At 43.5% G+C, this 21,764-nt stretch overlaps 2 protein-coding genes across 2 annotated transcripts; one reads left to right on the forward strand and one right to left on the reverse strand.

The window, feature by feature from the left end:
• Positions 1-173: 173 nt before the first annotated feature.
• Positions 174-7,789, reverse strand: LOC133505296 (V-type proton ATPase subunit S1-like). The gene is made up of 10 exons (XM_061828403.1): positions 7,567-7,789; positions 5,850-5,970; positions 4,901-4,975; positions 4,631-4,824; positions 4,513-4,550; positions 3,258-3,343; positions 2,946-3,172; positions 2,838-2,873; positions 1,384-1,621; positions 174-838 (listed from the first exon to the last, which is right to left on the reverse strand). The coding sequence occupies exons 1-10, from the start codon at positions 7,674-7,676 to the stop codon at positions 626-628; spliced, it is 1,338 nt and encodes a 445-aa protein (XP_061684387.1). The 5' UTR covers positions 7,677-7,789; the 3' UTR covers positions 174-625.
• Positions 7,790-9,501: 1,712 nt separating this feature from the next.
• gdi1 (GDP dissociation inhibitor 1) lies at positions 9,502-21,661 on the forward strand. The gene is made up of 11 exons (XM_061828392.1): positions 9,502-9,875; positions 11,304-11,411; positions 11,495-11,594; positions 11,794-11,928; positions 12,010-12,208; positions 15,922-16,053; positions 16,159-16,258; positions 16,816-16,987; positions 17,060-17,204; positions 17,329-17,383; positions 19,468-21,661. The coding sequence occupies exons 1-11, from the start codon at positions 9,831-9,833 to the stop codon at positions 19,618-19,620; spliced, it is 1,344 nt and encodes a 447-aa protein (XP_061684376.1). The 5' UTR covers positions 9,502-9,830; the 3' UTR covers positions 19,621-21,661.
• The last annotated feature ends 103 nt before the right edge of the window (positions 21,662-21,764 follow it).

Below are 21,764 nucleotides of genomic sequence, written 5' to 3' on the forward strand. Positions count from 1 at the left end.
CTTCATGGAACCATTCTCGAAAAAAAAAAAAAAATCAGCCCGAGTGGTTTCATGCTTCATAAACCCTAAATGTGTCCATCGCTAGTGTTCAGCCCCAATTCGAAAATTTCATGTGACTGACGACACCATGACTGTGAAATTGCCAAACTTCTACTGAACATGATGCAGAAATGTAATTCCAAACTGACATTTTATTTAGGATCCTATCAGTGCGCATAATCACATGTTCAAGTTTAACGGCAGCAAACGTTGCAGAGTTTAAAGAACCCAAAACTTCAAGAGCCTTGATGGAAATAAATAATGTAAGAGAACAGTTGACATTTGAATGCAAATGAATGATTCAGATAGGTGGACTTCTTGATAACATTTTATATTGAGATTTTAAAATTACAATGACATAAATATTAAATTGTGAACGTTTTTTAAAAAGGTCTGAGGTCTGAAACATTCTGGTAGCATCAAGCACAGTTTCACGCTGATGCAAAAAAGGCATTCTCTGGCAACAGTGGCGAAACTTACACAAAGAAAATACAAGGGTGACATCACACCTGACAATCATGGCACTTGGGAATGAGTCTTAAACAGCAGCCCCGAGAGCAGAGCTGCAAATGTGATCGGGCAGACTTCACTCCGACTGAGGCACGGAAATCGACGGACCTTTGGGGTCGTCGAATCGGTCCATTGTGTTGAGCTGCATGATCATGTGCAAGCCGTACACGAAGATGGACAGCATGAGCAGCGATGTCAGCAACCCCATCCAAATTCCTGGTGTGAAGAAGCCCGCGCAGTCGCTGGCGTAGGAGAAATCCGTCGTGTTGGTCAAGCCGAAGCCCTGAATCTGCAGAGAGGAAGGAGATACGTCAATGGCACCTGGGTTGAATTTTCGTTTTCTCAACGCGGAAGAGCTGAAGCGGGCACTAGGCCACTTTTAAAATGAAATAATCAGTAGTTATTTTGCAAATCAAGTCATCACTAAACTCAAGTCACTTTTGAAACAATCAGTAAAGTTCAATGATTTAAAATCAAGTCATTAAGATACTTACTTATACTTTGGAGATCAAGTTATCAGTCAAGTAACACTTTTGAAATGACGTGACCAGAACAGTTACTTTTAAAATCAAGTAATCGGTACATCACTAAGTTACTCTGAAATCAAGTAATCACCTCAGTAAAATATTTTTCAAAATCAAATGATCAGTTAGGTAACTGAATTACTTTTCAAATCAAGTAATCAGTCAAGTAAGTTACCTTGTCAACGTGAAGTTAGAAGGCTTTCAAATCTCAATGTGGGAGTTTGTTAACTTTGATATTAACTTCTAAAAAAATGAGAGCGTTCTACGTCGGGCACACAATGAAAATCCCAAGAAGAAGTACGGTAAGTACCTGGAAGTCGATGAAGTTGAGCCTCCAGTCCGACACGTTCGGGTTGGTAGAGTTCGGTACGAGCAGAGCGTCTCCGAAGCTGCTGACCGACTGGCAGTGGAAGGAATACTCGGCGGGCGCGTAGATGGCGCGGCTCCCGACGAAGGACGCCGTGACGCCATTAGACTGCAGCTGCACAGAATCCAGCGTGAACCAGTTCCTCGCTGACACCGGATAGAATTGCTGACTCATGGAAAAGCTGCAAAGCCAAACGGTAGAAACAAATATTCACATTTATCAGTACATGCAACACACTAAACACTAAAGTGGAACCAAAAATTCCAATTTGATAAAAATCCCAGAAAAGAGTTGTTTAGATGAACTAAATTGTATGTGAAATAAGTCTTCAAAATGGTCACGCATTTTTAATCAACACATAACCACAGAGAAAGTAATGACGTTTGTTGTTCAGCCATATAAAATATTTTTTTTCACAAATCCTACCGGGGTGTGTAAACTAATGAATACAATTGTACTCATATTGGAATGCAAGTGTAAGCTCCACCTTGTTCAGAATCGCAAAGTAGCATTGGCATAGCAGCATGAAAGTGTGCAACTTTTTCATAACCTCTACATCATTGATTGACAACCAGTGTGCTGTAAGAACTCTTCTGGTGTGTCCCAGGAAGTTATCAAATTTCACTTATTTGGTCATAATATTATTTATGTAATACCAATAATGTATCTTTGTTCATCATTCTATGGCAGTGTTATATAAAGACAGACAAAACATATAAAAGCTCTTCCATTGGACAGCACAAAGTGTATAATTGACCAGTGTATCCACTTTCTGTGACATTTTTATTTGCTGGTGTGCTGTGAGATTTTTCAAATGTAAGATATGTGCCTTGGCTCAATAAAGGTTGGGAATCACTGCTCTAGATGGTGGCTGACATTTATAAAATTTGAAAGTCCCCCCCCCCCACGCTTCCCCCTATACCCATGTATAACGTGGACTATTGACTTTAGAATTATTCATCGTTCCATCCCTTTTCTGTACTGCTTATCCTCACGGGGGTCACAGCCGTGCTAGAGCCTGTCGCGGATATCTTAGTGTGAGAGGCAGGGTATACCCTGAACTGGTCGCTAATCAATCACCGGGGCACATATAAACAACTTTTCGCTCACGTAAATTTCCTGTGGGCAATTTAGAGTCTTCAATCAATCAACCACATGTTTTTGGGATGTGGAAGGAATTTGGACTACCCGGAGAAAACCCAAAGGCCCAGAGTTTATGTTAAAGAGTTTCATTAAAGAGAGCCTCGTATAACAAGTTTTACACTGATGTTCTAGAAAAATAAAAACATATTGATTTAGCAAGACACATGAAGAAGTAGATTGATTTGCTTGAGTGGGCCACAAAAAATGAGGTGGTAGCCCCCATGCTTTGAGTTTTCGGCCTTTTAATTCCTTACCTCAGGGTTACGCCTGTTGGGTAACTCAGCACAAGCCTGAAAAAGGACAAAAGCCAGATATTTTATTTATGCGTACAAACGGCACCGCACTGACAAAAGGCGTCTCACAGGGAGTTGGTGGAGTTGCACATCGACTCAGTCAAGGAGGGCGTGTCAACGGCCAGATCGGTCCAATTGGACCCGGGCAAGAAGGTGACGTTGAGGTTGCGAGCCCACATCATGATGCACGGCCCGCCAGACGCGTTGAACATCACGGGGGGTCTGACTTCAGGGATGACGGCTTGAAGTAGCGCTCGAGCGACGGGCCGCTCCGCAGCCGCCGGCTCGGAAATCACCTGGAAATGCGGCAGTGGGGCGACGGGAAGGCCGGTCACAGCGTGCGTTCATGCCGCATCGTGTGTCGTGTTTGGCATAACTCACTCGTGACGGTCGGCCTCCCGTGTACATCGCGGTGTAAGGCACGTTTTTGTCTTCCATTGTACTCACAACCTTGGCAATAACCTCATCTGAAAAGTCATGGTCAAGTAAGAAATAATAAAAATTTGAATCAGAGTGCAACCAATGAGAGAGAACGCATCCATTTTCCATACTGGTGCTGCTTTCCTTCACAAACATTGACGAAAAATTCTCTCCAATGAAGCTGGCAAGCGTGTTTTAGGAACGTGGGAGTTTGACGGTGTTTGTGTGGCTTTTCTCTTTTTCGTATTCCGGCAAATTCACACAGGACATTCACAGAACAGCCAAAAACCTGGCTGATAGCAAAAACTGTAATATTTGGTGTCAAGGAAATATGCCAAAGTGAGAATCTGCGGTATGTCAGGGATGAGTTTAGCCTGGATTCTTAGCAGACGTAACAAAGAATTTGTGGGGCATTTCTTTTTTTAAATTCAAATGATTAGTGGGCAGCGGCACGGTAGACAACTGGTTACTGTATCCGCCTCACAGTTCTGAGGTCTGAGGGCTGACATCCGGACTGGCCTGTGTGGAGTTTAGATGTCCTCCCCGTGCCGCCGTGGGTTTTTCTCCAGGTACTTTAAAAAAATACACAAGTTGATTGAAGATTCAATTGTCGAAAGGAGTGAATGTGAGTGTTGACAGTTGCTTTTCTATTTGAGCCCTGTGATTGGATGGCGGCCAGTTCAGCATGTACCCTGCCGCTTGCCCACAGTCAGCTGATATTGGCGACAGCACACTGATGAGCCTTGTGAGGGGAAGCAGTTTCCAGAGTAATGAGTTTAAAATAAAGTGTTTTGGGATCATACTTTTCCGAATGTCGCTGTTTCACAATATTGCAATTGCCGCTCTAAAATGTAAGATTTTTAAATTTTTGAATAAATAACGTTCCCATTGAATTCCCTCTGTGAATACATAGGTATAAAAAAAAATAATTGTTGCTTTTTAAAAAAAAATACATTCCAAAGACAATAGCTACAACAGTAAAAATTTTGTATTTGGGGCTGAAGACTCAAAAAGGCCTTAAAACAAAACAGCAAATACACACAAGAGCTCATACTGGTGATGTGTGACGTTTTTACAGTTTTGTTTACACTAGTAACCGGCCCATGGCTACCTGTGTGACGATAATGAGAGTGAGCGCAACACAAGTAATAAGCAAGATGTGATGATTTAACCCTTTATCAGATATGGACAAAAGGCAATTTGCAAGCCATCTTACCATTGTTATGTAGCACTTCACGGCAAGACTTCTGCAAGCTACAAGAAAAAATAAAAATCATTCGGAACGTTAACGTTCAGTGGTGTGATGAACAACTTTTTATGAGTTGACGCGTCACCTTGTGCAATATGGCAAATTGACGACGAGCAGGTTGCTGACAGATGGGTCCACGTCCACACGCGACAGGGTGTCGACGTCCACCGGCGCGGGCGCGGCGCCCAGCTGCTCCTCCAGCAGAGCTGCCGTCGAGGTCGAAGGAGACCACGCCACGGCGGGAAACGTCACCGACGACGCAGACGACCGCAGCAGCCCCTGGACAATCGGGCGGCGGGGTCACGACCGGATGAGCCGGGCTGATTTTCACAGCTTGTGTGGGTGGAAAACGTACCTTCAGATTTCGGAAAACGCCGTCCTCTTCGTTTCCGAACACGCCAGCGAAGGTGGTGAAGTCATCTTTGCTCAGCTGTGCACAAACGCAAAAATCATTTGAATACAGAAAGAACAGATTTCATGCTTTCGATGATTTTGAAATGTAGGTTGTCTTCAAAATGATTGTGCAAGAAGGCAATTTATCATGAATAATTTCAAGAGTGAACTCATTAACTGCTACAGATGTTTCTATTTGTCTAAAGAAATCCAAAACTTTCGCTGCTACCAAGAAGTATGCATACATTAGGACCACATTTTACTATTAAGAAAAAAAGACGCATTTTTTTTTTAAAATCATGTGATATACCAGAATTTCTCATTTATAATGCATAAAATTTTCCAAAATATTTTCAAAAAGTCAATAGAGCAGATTATATTTAGGTATAGATTAAAAATCAAAAAGAATATTGCCCAAAAAAACAAAAAGAAACTTGTTTCAGCATTACCACATTGCTCGGTGCCTCTCTGTAGTGTTTTTTTGGTTTTATACTTTCAGTCAAATGCTGTTTATTGTTGTACTAAAGTGGCTCCAACTACCAGAGACAAATCCCTTATGGTTTTGACAAACTTCATTCTGATAAATTATGTGATGTTTACATGCACAACCACTGAGAACAAACAGAATAAATAGCCAAACTAAAGAATAGAATTAGTTTGTTGGGCACTCTTAAATGTTTTCCAAAGCTATAGAATTTCCTGTCTAACTCCTCACTAATTGCATTTGAAAGTTGTGACCGACTGACAGCAACGGCGTCGCCTTGAGAGCCCATTTTGCATCCTTTCCAGAGGAAGTACCAAAGGGGAAATAATGCTCCAGCTCAATGTCACACTACAGTGAGAACAATGGAGCCGTGCTGCAAAGGTTGTGCCACATGACTCCCGCTCATCGAACATGTCACCCAACCAACCTTGTCCTGCAGGAAGAGCAGCACAGTGTGGGCGCCGGTCTCAAAAGCGGAGGCGAGGTAGGAGGCCAGCTGGTGGTCAGACGTGATGCGGCCTGCTGAAGATGAGGGCACAGGTGGCAAACTGGGAAGGGGACACATCGGTGACACGTGGTCAGGCATTTCACCATTGACCGACGAAAGCAAGCCGTCACTGCGCAGAAACGCTGGCAGGTTGACGGCGACCAACCACGACGAGGGTTGCAACATTATGGGAAGTTGCAAAGTTGGGACCTTTCAACGCGAATTAATTATCAAAGAAACTGACAGAAAGGAATGACAATGGATCAGGAATTCACCAAATGGAAGGTTGAATGAACTATAATACAGTAAGGGGTGGGTTATACTCATTTGCGGTCACAGGAATACTCATTTGTGGCGCCAAATTGGGTATCAATGTCAGCCATGAAATACCACAAATTGGGGATAATGTGTGCATCACATATTACATTGTCACCACAAAATAGGTACAACCTGGCAATAAAATACAACATTTTGACCACAAAATACAAAATTGCAGCGATAAAGATATAAGATGCACATAAATGTTGGACACTAATTAGGTACAGTGTGTAGGCAAAAAGTGAATTTATGGGCGCAAAATATTTATCTGTGTAATTGTGTGTTCAAAATATTGTTTGTAGCCATGAATTAGGTATAAGGTGCACACAAAATATTTAATTCTAGCCCCATAAAAATTTGTGGCCAAGGACTAATATAACACGTGACAGAAACACTTTTCCATTGCGATTAAATACAAAATTGTGGCCACAGTAACTACAATGTGTTTATCATGCAATTTTTTTTTCACAAAAATACTACACTGTGGCCAGGAATCAAGTGTAATTAATGCGTGTCTGAAAGAAATAATCTTTTCCAGCCACAATTTTTGTAATACAAGACTAGATAATATCCAGGATTGCCAGGTTTTCAATGTCCTTTCACCATCGTTGCTTGCCATACTCTGTTGCTTTTTTCTTGCACGTTAAGGACAAAAGCCCTGTGGTCGTTTTAATTTCTCATTAAAAAAAAGAAGACCATTGAAGCGAGGGTAAAAAAAAAAAAAATCAAACTATAGACAGCAGAAAAAAGGACTAAAAAGGAAACAGTGAACTTGATTCAAAATGCTGGATTATGAACGATCTTAATTGGTTGATTTTGTGAATGGCGAACTGACATTTATTTTTATTTTATTTTTTTACTAGTTTGCGCAGGAAAAGAACTTTCCAAGAACTGACGTTACTTCCAGACAGGGTGCTAAATGTTTTGTTCAGTGTAGTCCCTGCCACAATACGGTGTTACTATCTTTATATGCAGGTGGGTTTGCAATTCGTTCTGTCCCATTTTATTCTTTAATAAAACCTCTGCTTAGGATCCCTGTGGGATAAACTGCTCCTCAAAATTAGAAAGTTGCTCTCAAATGAAATGAATAAATATTGACCACAACTGCTCATTTATGTCGAACCTTGACATCGATTACAGTGAAACACACGTCTTCGTATTGGCTTCAAGAAGGTTGTTTTTTTCTGGTGCTCGAAATAGTTTCATGCACTGAGTTAACATTCTTAGTTTGTTGAAGAGGAACTGCGAAGTTAGCTCCAAGTGTTAGCATTACCACGGCAAGCGCTAATGCCAGTCCTTTTCATTACACACCGAAAAGGCAACAAAGGAGACATATTACCTGTCCGTGGACCACATGAGGAGAGGCACTTGCGCGGTCGAGCCCCCCGTCTCAAAATACGAGAAAAAGGAAAAAGTTATAAACAGCGACAGCGAGGCTACAGCTGCCATCTTGAAGGCCAACAAGTTCCGTAAACTTGTGAGCACGTGACCCACAGCATCTGACTGTCATGTGATCTCCACCCCACCCTCCGCCTGTTCCTCTCTCTTCCTTTGTCTATCTCTCGCTTTTTGCAATTGCCTGTCTCTCTGCCTGTATGTACTTTTGTCCCCGCGTCTCTCTCTTTGGCCTTCTGTTCTGCTCTCGCCATTGACGGGCCGCCTCCACTTTCCAAACGAGTATTTTGGAAACGAGCAGGGCAGGCGTGTGAAGCTCGACCTGGGCACAGGCCTCTCCAAGTAGATGTCCTTCCTCACACTGCCCCACCCCACTGCTGGACGACAACTACTATAGTACTCGGGTATGAATTATGGACACTGCACATGTCAACAAAAGAATAGTATATGAGCAAAAATGGGAAGTCAGAACTCCAATGCTGTATTATTTTAGCATGCCTATTTTTCATTTTGGTCAATCTTTGACTTTGACTCAGCTTTGAAAGTTCCAAATGTTGCATTTTTAGTTATACATCCGGTGTAAAAATTGTGCCAAACATATATGTGCGTTCATCTGAGATGACACGCTGTGGCGACCCCGAAAGGGACAAGCCAAAAGAAACTCTCTCACAGTCCCCTCCAGAAGTACTGCAACGGCAAGGTCAATTCCTTTGTGTGTGTGTGCACCGAAGACAATTGGATTTCAAATCAAATGATGAATATGAACAAAAGTTCAGAAGTCCACCTTTTATTTCATTGTATCTACATGTAGATGTGTTAAACAACCCGGGACAGAGCACCTTTTGTTTGAAGCCACCCAAGTGATTGCTTCAACATTTGCTAGTCCTTGCTTTTTGCTCTGGGTTTCACCTGTGAAAACGGCATTTGCTTTTAAGCAAACATGAAGACCAGAGAGCTTTCTATAGGGGAACCACTAAAAATTCTGAAGATGGGAGAAGAGGGAAAATTGATCATACACGAACATTGGACATAGTCAATACGAATATTTGGAATGTCTAGAAAAATAACTACTGGTGTGTAGTGCTACAGGCATCGACCAGGGTATCAACGGTACTTGACAACCAAAACATTGTGAGAGATATGCAACGAGACGATGACCCAAAACACACTGCCAACACAACCAAGAATTTCAGCATTGGGAGAAAATGGAAGGTCGTAGACGAGCCCAAAAAGGTGCTCTGTTCTGGGATAGGAAAATGGATGAATATACATTAAATGAATGCAAATGGATGTAATAAACGGATAAACTATTTTGTGCATTTTTTTTTTACTTTGCTGCATTGAAGAGTGCACTTTTATCAAAGCACAAGTGTTGAATCACTGCTTCTACGTGAACCCCCCACCGCCTTTTTTTTTTTTTTTTCAACACAATATCTCTACATGTACCTTGGATAATGTGGTGAGTGCTTTTCTCCATTTGGGAGGAAAACACTTTGGGGTTGTATTTTGTAGAAGTGTGGTAACAGGTACTTCCACCTGGCGACTGTCCATGGTGCTGCGTTTCTGGAAACAGGTTAGCTTGGATCGAAAAGCAAAACCAACCAAAATATAAAACAGTACAGGCAGACACGCTTTTCCACAATAAAGTTCGCGAGAAACGTGAACAATTAGCTAGTTGCAGTCATTTGGGTTTTCTGTGCGCCGCCACGGCTCACGCAGCTGTGGTGGCGGAGGGATACCGTGCCTGCGTCCACGTAACACTGCGCTACAACTGCAAAGGGGAGATAAAAAAAAATAAATAAATTGCAGGACAGAATTGCGAACTGTGGTCTCTTCAAAGACTGGGGCGAACTCTGAAACCAAGGGCGTGCTTATCCGAATTTGGGGACGACGTTGTCGTGACATTTCCTGTTCGGAGTCCATTGTGCGTCAACGAGGGAGGGGGCGCACTAACTGCCGACGCGCAGGCATACTATTCCCGAAGCGCTCCAGGACCAGGGCCATCTTTGGTCGTCCTCATAAAGTGTGGACAACATCTCTCTCATTCCGACGTTCTTTGCAATCTCATGATCAAGAATAAAAAAGTGACAACCAGGCGTCCGAATCAGCTGCACGGAGAGCGGGACACTCACAGGCATTTCCCCTCACTCTGGCCCCAGCGGGACCGTTCGCTGCGTTTCTCACGGAAAAAAAAGAGGGCGAGACAACATGGATGAAGAATATGATGTGATCGTTTTGGGCACCGGACTGACAGTAAGGCGTCATGCTTCGTTCGTGCATCTGCTGCCGCAACCCATTCGGCGTCCTAATGGGCAGGGCGATCGAGGCCCACAGGCCGAAAAAAAAAAGCCTCAGTGCGGCCGCATTCATGAAACGAGGACATTTGGGATACCACACGTGCCTTCGAGTGCTTTTGCTAGGAACGGTGCCGGTGGGAAGGGGTTAGAGCCACGCAGAGGTGTCGCTGTCGTGTTGCGGCGGCCGGAGCATCTTTAGGCGTCGCCCCGCCGCCGCTGCTCGATTGCCGCTATAGGCCGGATCGAGCTCCACGATCCGCTCGAGTCGTGCCTGGCCGAGTCTTCCGCTTCATGCCGCAAGATTAAAGTGGCTCATGCCGATTTTGAGGTCATTTTTGCAATCGCTCGCCCTTTTACAAAAGTCGCCATTTGAGCCGCGAGATGTTTCTCGTATCGATTTGTCAGTGCCTCGTCTGCTGTGTGTGTGTGTGTGTGTGGTGTGTGTGTGTGTGCACACGTCATCAGGACCCGCACACTGCGGCTGACATCGTTCGTATTCGTCGTGTTTGTATTTTTGCGAAGAGTGAAAGTGGAGAGCAAGGGCGAGCCTCGAGTTGGCGACGCTCGAGCCTGCATGTTCACTCCCTGCATCCGTCTGCTCTCATGGCATCACTTCCGCTACTTGTCAAAAAAAAAAAAAGAAAAAGGAAAAATAGAATCGGCTCTCCGAGTAGTGTATATGTTCGTTGTCTATTTTTACATATGGATACTAAACTCTGAAATCCCAAGCCAGTATAAACTGTTCTATTATTTAATTTATATTTTAAAAGGGGGATTAGTACCTAACTCAAAATAAAAATCTCAGCAACATCGCAACATTCTTTTAGCAACAAACAGGACGTCGACGCATGTGATTTATAAAATGTCCTCCAAAAAGCTCTTTGGATTGATTTGGGAGGAAAGAATGAATGAATGAATGATTGCGATTGCGGGAACTTTGCATTTATTTTAAAACATTTATTTACGTACAACTTTTATTTACCTTTTTATATGCATACAATATTTTTCGCGCTAAAATTCTCAAATTGCTGAGATGATTCTGACTTTACTCCTATGCAATTACTTTTTTAAAAAAATATTTGGACTTCTTTTCCCCAAGTATTACAATTCTGGTTCATGTAAAATGATTTTATTTTTGTTGAACCACTCAGTCTCCAAATGATTGATTATCAAAAAAGTTGTTTACTTTCATAACCAAATGTTAATCAATTTTGACAACTTTAAACAAGTGCAATTTTTTTTTTTTTTTTACCCTTCAGGGACTTTCAATGTCTGCAATGTTTGTCAGCTGGCTAAACCAAAACAAATATTGGTTATCATAATTGTATACTGTGTATACTACAACAGTACTCTTATTTTGCTTCTTCGTCATTGTTGTGTACAGGAATGCATCCTGTCTGGGATCATGTCTGTGAACGGTAAGAAGGTTCTGCACATGGACAGGAACCCGTACTATGGCGGCGAGAGCTCCTCCATCACCCCCCTGGAGGAGGTAACGGGGATCAAGTTTGTTTTGCAACATTATTGTAGTCTCGCTTTACGCCCTGTTTACGTCCCTCCCGTGCTTTCCCTCAGCTTTACAAGCGCTTCAGTCTTCCCAACAGTCCACCAGAGTCCATGGGCCGAGGACGCGACTGGAACGTGGACCTCATCCCCAAGTTCCTCATGGCCAACGGTCAGTTTTGCGTCGACAAGAACCAAAATCTGAGCAAAAATGCAACTATCCCACAATTGTCATATCAGATAACAGATGCAATCCATAGTGGTTGGCTAACGATTACAGCGGATTCAAGTCACTGTTATGGAGAAATATCAATATAAATGTAACAAGGATGTTACCGTAAGCAAATTTGTTGTCACGTGTGTGTGAACAGGCCAGCTGGTAAAGATGCTGCTGTACACAGAAGTGACTCGCTACCTGGACTTCAAAGTGGTGGAGGGAAGCTTTGTCTACAAGGGCGGGAAGATCTACAAGGTGCCGTCTACTGAGACCGAGGCGCTCGCTTCAAGTAAGCCAAAAACACCGTACCGCGATGAGTCGCGCGCCGGCAGTAAATGTGGCTGTGTAATACCTGCTCTTGAATCTCCAGATTTGATGGGAATGTTCGAGAAGCGGCGCTTTCGCAAGTTCTTAGTCTTTGTGGCTAACTTTGACGAGAACGACCCCAAGACCTTTGAGGGCGTGGACCCCAAGACCACGACAATGAGGGACGTTTACAAGAAGTTTGACCTGGGTCAGGATGTCATTGACTTTACTGGCCACGCCCTGGCCCTCTACAGGACAGATGAGTAAGCGCACCAACGTGCACCTGCCTTCATTTGCTCTCTGGCAGCATAATTTCACACATTGCCAGCAGCCTTTTTAAGAGAATTTTCCAGACCCACAAAATATTTTGTTCTGTGATTACTGTTCAGTTGGTGTTTGTGGTGATAGGGAACTGGCCCAACTGCCAATAACAAAAATTTGCCAATAATTCAGAGTCAGAAAAATAGCATTGAATTTATTATTATTATTATTTTTTTAGATATAATTTGTATTTATTGAGTTTATTTGTCATGGCTTTCTAATTTAGTTTATTTAAATATAGAATATACTTATATTAAAATTAGGAAGTGTTAATGATGCAATTTAAAAGTTTTTATTTTATTATTTATTCTTTTTATTTTTTTATTTTTTCAGGACTCTATAATGCATTTTTATTTAGTGCTAAATAAATAAAGGTAACACTATAATAACACATCATGAATAAAATATTCCAGTTGAAAACCGTTACTACATAGTGGAGTGTGTTAAGAACAACATAAGAAAAAAAAAATCAATGTTAACCAAAATCATGATCCTGTGGAGTTTTGCATTTCAAATTCTACTCAAACTAAAAATGGAAAATCACAACATAAGCTGATCCAAGTTGTGTGGGAATTCTTCAAGACGAGTTCAAATGAGACTCAGTCGTGTGTGTGGCCTCCACGTGCCTGTAAAACCTCCCAACAACTCCTCGGCGTGCTCCTTATGACTTCTCCTAAAGGATGTCCTCCGATATCTTGATTCTATTATCACGTAGCTCCCGGACAGTCTGCGGCGCAACACAGTGTCAGTGGATGGAACGAGAAATGATATCCCGGATGTGCTCGATTAGATTCAGGTCTGGGGAATGGGCATCCCAGTTTGCAGCATTGATGTCTTTCCAGCCACATGAAGTCTGGCATTGTCATGAATGCAGGGCCTACTGCACCATCATATGGTCTCGCAATGAGTGTGAGGATCTCTTCCCAGTTCCGAATGGCATTCAGGGTACTTCTGGCTAACGCATGCAGGGCTGTGTGGCCCTTCGAAGAAATGCCATCCCCACGCCATTACTGACCCACCATCAAGGCGGTCACGCTGGAGAATGGTGCGGGCACCAGAACCTTCCCTACGGCGTCTCCAGACTCTGTCAATTCTGTCACACTTTCTCAGCGTCATTGTGAAAAGCACAGGGCACCAGTGGTTTTCTGGCAAATGCACTGCCTCATGGTACCTCTGTGTGTGACTGCGCTGAAAAAAGAAAAATGTGTCTAATGTACAGGCTGTGTGGGGTTTGCATGATCTCCTTGTAGCTGTGTGTATTTTTTTCCCCCTGGGTGGTTCACTTTCTTCCCACATGCCACAAACGTGCATGGTAGGTTGAGGACTAAATTGGCCGTAGCTGTGAATGTGAGTGTGATTTGATGTTTGTTTATTGTCTTTTTGGGAATGATACTACGAATTTGGGGATCCTCTACCGTTCCTCCTTGCAGATCCTCTGCAGTTCTGTGACGTTGGATAGTGAACGTTTTTGGGCAACTGTTTTTAGGTCTCTCCAGAGATTCTCAATTGGGTTTCAGTCATTAAGTCATGGCTTTTGCTGGAGTTGTTCTGAAACCACCTTCTTTATTATTTTAGCTGTGCGCTACGGGTCATTGTCTTGTTGGAAGGTTCACCTTTGCCCCAGTCTGAAGTACTGAGCACCTTTGGAGAAGGTTTTTATCCAGGATATCTCTGTACTTTTCCATTCATCTTTCCTTTGATTTCAACCAGTTGTTTTGCCCCTGCAGCTGAAAAACACCCCCACAGCATGATGTTGCTACCACTATTCTTCGCTGTTGGCACTGTATTGGACCGGTGATGAGTAGTGGATGGTTTTATCCATGGGTACCGTTTAGAATTAAGCTAAAAAAGTTCTATCTTGGTCTCATCAGACCAGAGAATCTTATTTGTCCCCATCTTGGAGTTCTTCAGGTGTGTTTTAGCAAACTCCATGGGAGCTTTCATGTGTCTTGTTGTTGCACTGAAGAGAGACTTCCGTCGGCCACTCTGGCATTCAGCCCTGGCTGACTGAGGGGTGCAGTGATGGTGGGCTTTCTAGAACTTTGGGCCATCTCCAGACTGCATATCTGGAATTCTGCCACAATGATCTTTGCGTTCTTCTTTATCTCTCTACCAAAGCTCTTACCCCTGATTGCTCAGTTTGGCTTAATGCCCAGCTCTAAGAAGGGTTCTGGTCGTCCATACTTCTTCCATTTAAGAGTTATGGAGGCCAACGGGCTCCTATAAACCTGAAGCATATCAGAAAATTTTTGTGACCTTGGGAAGATCTGTGCCTTGTCACCATTCTGTCTCTAAGCTTTTCAGGCAGTTCCTAGGACCTCGTGATTCTCATTAACTCTGACATCCACTGTAAGCTGTATGATTTTTATGTGAACAGGTGCGTGGCTTTCCTAATCAAGTCCAATCAGTATCATTAAACTGAGTTGAATGAAGGTGTAGAACCATTTCTAGCATTATAGAAGAATTGGACCGCGCCCGAGATAAATATGACTGCCACAGCAAAGGGTCTGAATACAAATGGCTGTGTGGTATTTCACTTTTATTTTAAAATAAATTTCAACAATGTTGGGGGCTGTGTTTACATTAAGGAAAAGAAAATAATTTGGCAGATAAAAAAAAGATTTTAGCATATACTGTGATAGTATAAAAATGATCAAGGGATGGGTTTCTAAATGGGCTATTTCAATGTGAAATGTGAGTATTTCATGTTATGAGGGGCAGAAAGTATGAGATTTGATGTTATCTCTTTTTTTCATTCAAAGTAGCTACTGCATATCTCGTCTTACTCTTGCCACGTGCTCTGCTCTTCTTTGAACACCATCTGTGATAATGATGCGTGTCACAATTGTAATTTAGTCACCACTGTGGACGCAATTAATTGTTAGAGTAGAGGATCCACTGTGCAAAATTGTAATGTTTGGCTGGTAACTTACCTTAAGCGTTCCCTCCCTCTTGCAAGTATCCAGGGAAGTAGGATCAGATTTTTTTTTTTATCCTCCTAACCAGCTCAAAATTGTTTTTGTTGCATGGCCTCCCCACACGTAGCCTGCTTCTTCAGATTGGTGATTTTGACAGATACTACACGAAGATGACACTCAAATTGTGGGTTAGTCTGGCAGGCTGCAATTAGAAACAAACAAACAAAACAAAAACAGCAGACACATCTTTGGCCATCACAAGATTGCGTCTTCTGAAATCCCAATTTTGATCTGAATGCGGTGAATCATTCAACCCCATCACATACTCCATGTGTACCAAAAATATACCTTGTACTCTGTCGGAGTGTGAGGTGCCTAAAGGTGTCCAACTGTCAACATGGTGCCATTTCTCTCAATCACTATAGAAAGATGAAAATCACGCCGAAATGTTGATAATTTACTCAAAAGTTGCACAGATCTTGAATCTAAAGTGATGTAACCCTGCCCTCTACAGGAATAGGTTTTTCACTACACTGGTTTACAAACCTGAATTTTTACACAGTGCCTGGGCAAGACACACACCTACCCATTGGGGGGGGGAATACTTGACGAATGTTTTAGTGAAGGTTTGGAATACAGTTCAAAACCTCTGCGACTTTGAACGAGTTCAACCTGACACCAAGCTGTTTTTCACCAATGTGTTCAGGATTTAAACCAAGTGTGTTTTTCCTCCTGAGGTACCTGGATTTTCCCTGCCTGGATACGATCAACCGAATCAAACTGTACAGCGAGTCACTGGCCCGTTACGGCAGGAGCCCGTACCTCTACCCCTTGTATGGCCTTGGCGAGCTGCCGCAGGGATTTGCAAGGTGTCTCGACAATGTTCATTTATTTGTTTTTTTTTTTTTTTTTTTTTTGATCGAGTGCAGTTCCCGCGTCTATGCGTCTGAACATTTCTTTTTCACGCTGTTCAGGTTGAGTGCCATCTATGGAGGCACCTACATGCTCAACAAGCCGGTGGATGAGATTGTGATTGAAGGTGGTCACGTGATCGGCGTCAAGTCTGAGGGCGAGGTACAACTGGACTCATTCATTGTGGGAAAACTGACTTGACTTTGGCCAACCGCCCATGGCATGATGCGGTCGAACGCGACTGGCGTAAAAGGCCATTCACACCTGCTGATTGAAGATTTTATAAGCATTTGATGCTGCAAATACAGTCTACTGCATGTTATTGCATGTATTGAATTGATTTACTAAAGACTGTCTTGTAAATTCTGGAATTTAACGCCATTCGATCGACTCAGTTTGGGTGACTTGGCACTCGTTAATTTTGGAGCCCTCTCAAGGGTCAATATAACAGCCAGGAGATCTGGTCTTTGGTGCCATTGTGGGGGCCAGTTTAAGGTTAACTGGTGATTGTTTCCAAAGTCATCATCTTAATTCATGTTAATTACTTTGTTACGGTTATCCGGACAGAACTAGGTTTTTGATTGTCGTTTGATGTTATGAGAACAAGGATGAAGTTTGCGTATTCCTCTTTGGGGCCCGGCCCTCTAGAGCTAGCCGACGGGGACTGGCGATTTTCATGACGCGAGCGCTGGTAGTGATGTGAGATGGATTTGTGACAGGTGGCTCGCTGCAAGCAGCTGATCTGCGACCCCAGCTACATCCCTGAGCGCGTGCGCAAGGCAGGCCAGGTGATCCGCGTCATCTGCATCCTCAGCCATCCCATCAAAAACACCAACGACGCCAACTCCTGCCAAATCATCATCCCGCAGAATCAGCTCAACCGCAATTCAGGTGAGGTCCAATCAAGGTGGCAGTGTCAGAGAATGGTGGCGGAATGATGAAAGCTCCTCATCCTTTGTGCAGACATCTACGTCTGCATGATCTCGTATGCCCACAACGTGGCGGCCCAGGGGAAGTACATCGCTATCGTTAGCACCACGGTGGAAACCAGCGAGCCGGAGACCGAAATCCAACCTGCCTTTGAACTGCTGGAGCCCATTGACCAAAAGTACGTCTTTTTTTTTTTTTTTTTTTTTCCCTTCCATCTCCAGCTGTCATTTGGCTGAAGATTAAGATCTTCATAGAATATGAATTCAATGTTTAGGGATTATTTTTATGTTTTTTAATTGCAGATTTGTGGCGATCAGTGATCTGTACGAGCCCACAGATGATGGTACAGAGAGCCAGGTGAGATGATCACTGTCATTGTCATTAAGGGATGGTAAATTAATGCCACACATCCGTAAAGTTTCTGGTGAATTTCCAATTGAAATTAAGATGATGAATTTGGGAAATATTTGCATGGGAATGAACTGGCAAATGAAGGTCATTAATTGAAAAGGTATCATGTTCCATCTTAAACCGTTATCCTTGTGCATTAGAATACTGAACCAGAAAGCAAAGCCACAACTTGAGCAACAGACAATAGTTTTGTTTAAACGAGGCAACGTGACAAATGTGAGCGAGACAAATAAACAGAATGGGGAAAAATGCTACATTGCATAAGAGTGGAACAAACACTAGGGATACAAAAACCAGAACTGAATCCTCGTGAATTTCCATCAATTCTGACAGTTTCCAATATTGAACATTCCTGTAATTTTGCAATCCTAGTCTTAGGGTTGCACCAAGTATGTGTCGTTGCCCCAATCTTGTTTGATGGAGCGTTAACCTATGGTTGCACTGCATTTTCGCCTGCTGCCCTCACCTTAGCTTTGAGTTTTATTTCACAATCATAGGCCTCAACTCCTCTGATTGTGTCGCCCTCCTAACCGCTCCCATTTGATACCCTGGAAGAAGAAGCCCCTTCTTTCGACCCAGGCATCTGGTGGATGAAGACAAAACTGTAGTCTTTCTTAGACTTTCTCCCACGCTGCTCTCCAATGACCAAAACATTGCAACTGTCGAATCTTTCGTCTTCTACCTTGGCCTAAACATTATCAAGTCCTGTTGGGCTGAGCCAAAGAGATCTCAAAATGTCTCCAAGTGGCATTTTCCAGTGGCGCCTTAGGCACGGACAGCCCCAAAATCTGCACTCGGATCAAGTCCCGCTTCCTCAGCTCACTGGTCATCTCTTGTCTTGCTCTATGGTTGTGAGTAGCTGAAACTTTCCACCGCCGAGAGCAGCCACCACGATTTTTTTCCAAAGGAACTGCCACCAGAACATCCTTGTCAACCGATGGCACAACTTCACTGCCATTGAAGGACTGTACGCCAGGCCTGGAGTCAGGTGCCATGCATTCAAACTTGCTGAACAGTCGCACGGCTCGGTACCCACGTTCGGGCCTGTCAACTTCTTCCCCTCGCCTGGCAACGCCCCCTGGTGACATCCCAGCCTCTCGTGGGTTTCCCTGGTCAGATCAGGTCATCCTGCCCCGTGTCCACTCTCATCCACCAGGCAGAAGACAGGACTACAGTAGTCCCTTGTTTTTCACAGCTAATTGGGACCAGAACCACCCCTGAAAAGTGGAAAAATTGCAAAGTAACGGGGGATGTGTGTTTATGTGGGTACCATAATGTTTAAAATATGTAAACAGTATTTGTACTTTGCATATTTTAGACAAAAAGAAATTGTCATATATGATTATATAGGCAGCACGGTGGATCAGCTGGTAAAGTGTTGGCCTCACAGTTCTGAGGTCCCTGGTTCAATCTCCCCACCTGTGTGGAGTTTCCATGTTCTCCCCGTGCCTCCATGGGTTTTCTCCGGGCACTCCGGTTACCCCCCCACATCCCAAAAACATGCAACATTAATTGGACACTCTAAATTGCCCCTAGGTGTGACTGTGACTGCGGCTGTTGTTTGTCTCCATGTGCCTTGTGATTGTCTGGCAACCAGTTCAGGGTGTACCCCGCTTCCTGCCCGTTGACAGCTGGGATAGGCTCCAGCACTCCCCGCAACGCTCGTGATGATAAGCGGCAAAAGAAAATAGATGGCTGGATGGATATTATTATATAGCAATTTGAATATGAATTATGAAATATGTGCGGTTGAATTGATTAATTGTTGCAATAGTTTCAGGTCAAAATGTGAAAAAGGCAGATTTACATTCTGGAGGTGAAAAAAGGTTTAGTGTCTTTTTATATTAACTCAAGTGTACTTTGTATCGTAGCTTTCTTCTGTCTGCGAGCAATCGCGCGTGGCTACTTTTGCTTTTGGCAGAAGTTGATTAGCGCCTCGTGCGGTACAGCATTGAAGACACCGGTGGCCGTGAAATTCTGTTGCTTTGATCCATTTCTCGGAATGACAATAAGCTCGCATGTTTTTCCAGATCTTCGCCTCCAGGTCCTACGACGCCACCACTCACTTTGAGACCACCTGCAACGACATCAAGGACATCTACAAGCGCATGACCGGCAGCGACTTTGATTTTGAGAACATGAAGCGCAAACAGAACGACGTGTTTGGGGAGGACGAGCAGTGAGCGGCCCGAAAGGGAGGCGGGTGGCGGTGGAGGCGGCGGCGGCGGCGGCACTGGCATTTCTGATGGGGCAAAATGGGGTCAGTGGCTGCGGGCTGCAAACATTAGAATTAAGGAGGCCTGAAAGAAGAAGTGCTGTACGTGTCTTTGACCATTTGCCTCTTTTTCCCTGCACCCCCACCAACACACACACACATACACACACAAACATACACACCCCACGGTCATCGAAAGCAGGGCTGATGCGGTCTTTCGTTCCATTGTAGAATCTGGAATCACTTCTGAACCTTTGCCAGTTATAATCCATTTTTCAAGCACTTCATTCTTTCTCGACCTTCTTTTCTCATGTCAGATAACAGTTTAGCAGAGATTAACAGTAGTGTCAAACTCATTTTAGTTAAAGGGTCACATTCACCCCAATTTGATCTGAAGTGGGCCAGACCAGAATATTTGTCACCTACTAAACTATGTCCATCCATCCATTTTCTAAACCGCTTATCCTCTTTCAGGCCGTGGGTGTGCTGGTGCCTAGCTCAACTGATTTTGGGCAGGAGGCGGGTACACTCGCGATCGGAGAGCACAAACAGACAACCATTTGCAGGTGATTTCGAGTCTTCACCTAACCTCGTGTGCATGTTTTTGGAATGCGGGAGGAAACCGACGTGCCCCACGCAGGCACGGGGAAGAGATGCAAACATCACACGGGAAGGCCGGATTTGAACACGCAACCTCAGAACTGTGAGGCACATGTGCTAACCAGTTGTCTACAGTGCAGCCCCCTAATAAATTGTGTCAAATAAAAATATTCACATTTTTCCAATTTTCCTTCGTGCAAATATTTACAAGTACATTTGGAAAATATTCACATTTATTGACTATTAGCCTATGAGTGCAATTTCAACAATATTATGACTGTTTTTATACATGTGAAACTTACAGATCGCAGTGATCTAGTGGCTCTTAATGGATCTTCGTACTGGGTGTCCCTTTTATAAAACAAATTTGGCATCTCTTAGACTTTACAAATGGGTCAAATCCTGAGTGGCAGGCAATTACTGAATATAAGTGGTTATTTTAGTGGTTGTCAGTGTGCCCACCAGTGGCCAAAATTAGCCACAACAGAAACTTTGACTGAAATCCCCACGGGGTGGATTGGTCCCCAGATGGGCTGTACGTTGGACACTCCTAGTGTAGCGCTTGCGGGAGGCTCACATGCATGCATCGTAGACGCACAAAGTAGTATTGCCCATCACCTCATACGCTCGCAACGTCGCATCTGTCAGCCCTGCTTTCGCTCGTCTTTCACTCCACAAACGTGTGTATTCAGTCAACTTTGCCGTGCTGTTGTGTCTCCACGTGCGCTATTAGGCCAGCTAACCAGTTGCTCTTTTCAGTCACTCCCCTGGCCAAACTTCCAGGAAGTAAAAGGGTGGAAGGGATCTTTTACCTTGCAGTAGTTCTAACCTTTAAAAGGATTCCAGAGTTTTACGCTTTTGTGTTAGGTGCACGTTTTCATTGGCTGAAATTAGGACGTTTACAGAAGAGGGGTTCAAATGATGCTTCAGCGCAAATTGTATTGAAAGAGCGCAAATGAGGGTTTTAAAAACAAAAATGTGGCAGTTGGAAGTGACATAGATTGGTTTGTGGAAAGTTTAGTTTTTGAATGAATTTTGGCTGTTAGTGAAAGCGCTCGGTTGTGTCCCAGTCATTCCAACCTTTGCGGTTGTCATGGAGAGGAGTCCATCACCTGCAGGATAAATTGATTCTAAGTGTGAGTTTACCTCCACAAAGATAAAGCAAAAGAAGCCCAATGGCAACCCACAACAAACGAAGCACTACATCGGGATTTGCTTGAAGCTTTAATTTGGCGTTTGATTCAAATTTTGGGCCGTTACTGTACTTCTTAGCAGTGCTGGCTCACTTACAGATCCACACTCCCCATTTCTTTCTTTTGGCATCTGTTCACGCTACAACCCTGAACACACTTATTGGGGTATATGTTGTACGTGTCTTAATTATATTTATTAAAAATGCTATAAAGTGCTATCCTTTTGCTTGTTCTGCAATGCACACACATATACAGAGCAATGATATGTGTTCTATTTGACTTTCTCCAGCCATCCTTCCAGTGTTTGTCACGCTTGGAT

Source organism: Syngnathoides biaculeatus, chromosome 2 (assembly GCF_019802595.1).
Source record: "Syngnathoides biaculeatus isolate LvHL_M chromosome 2, ASM1980259v1, whole genome shotgun sequence".
Classification (NCBI taxonomy): domain Eukaryota; kingdom Metazoa; phylum Chordata; class Actinopteri; order Syngnathiformes; family Syngnathidae; genus Syngnathoides; species Syngnathoides biaculeatus.

Bases quoted from the DNA above. Each gene is read 5' to 3' on its own strand.
- LOC133505296 (XM_061828403.1), bottom strand. From the start codon at position 7,676: ATGGCAGCTGTAGCCTCGCTGTCGCTGTTTATAACTTTTTCCTTTTTC. The intron at 5,971-7,566 runs GTAATATGTCTC...TCCCCTTCCCAG, and splicing joins CTCATGTGGTCCACGGACAG to TTTGCCACCTGTGCCCTCAT. The intron at 3,173-3,257 runs GTGAGTTATGCC...CCGCATTTCCAG, and splicing joins CGGGAGGCCGACCGTCACGA to GTGATTTCCGAGCCGGCGGC.
- gdi1 (XM_061828392.1), top strand. From the start codon at position 9,831: ATGGATGAAGAATATGATGTGATCGTTTTGGGCACCGGACTGACA. The intron at 11,929-12,009 runs GTAAGCCAAAAA...TTGAATCTCCAG, and splicing joins GACCGAGGCGCTCGCTTCAA to ATTTGATGGGAATGTTCGAG. The intron at 16,054-16,158 runs GTGTCTCGACAA...CACGCTGTTCAG, and splicing joins CTGCCGCAGGGATTTGCAAG to GTTGAGTGCCATCTATGGAG.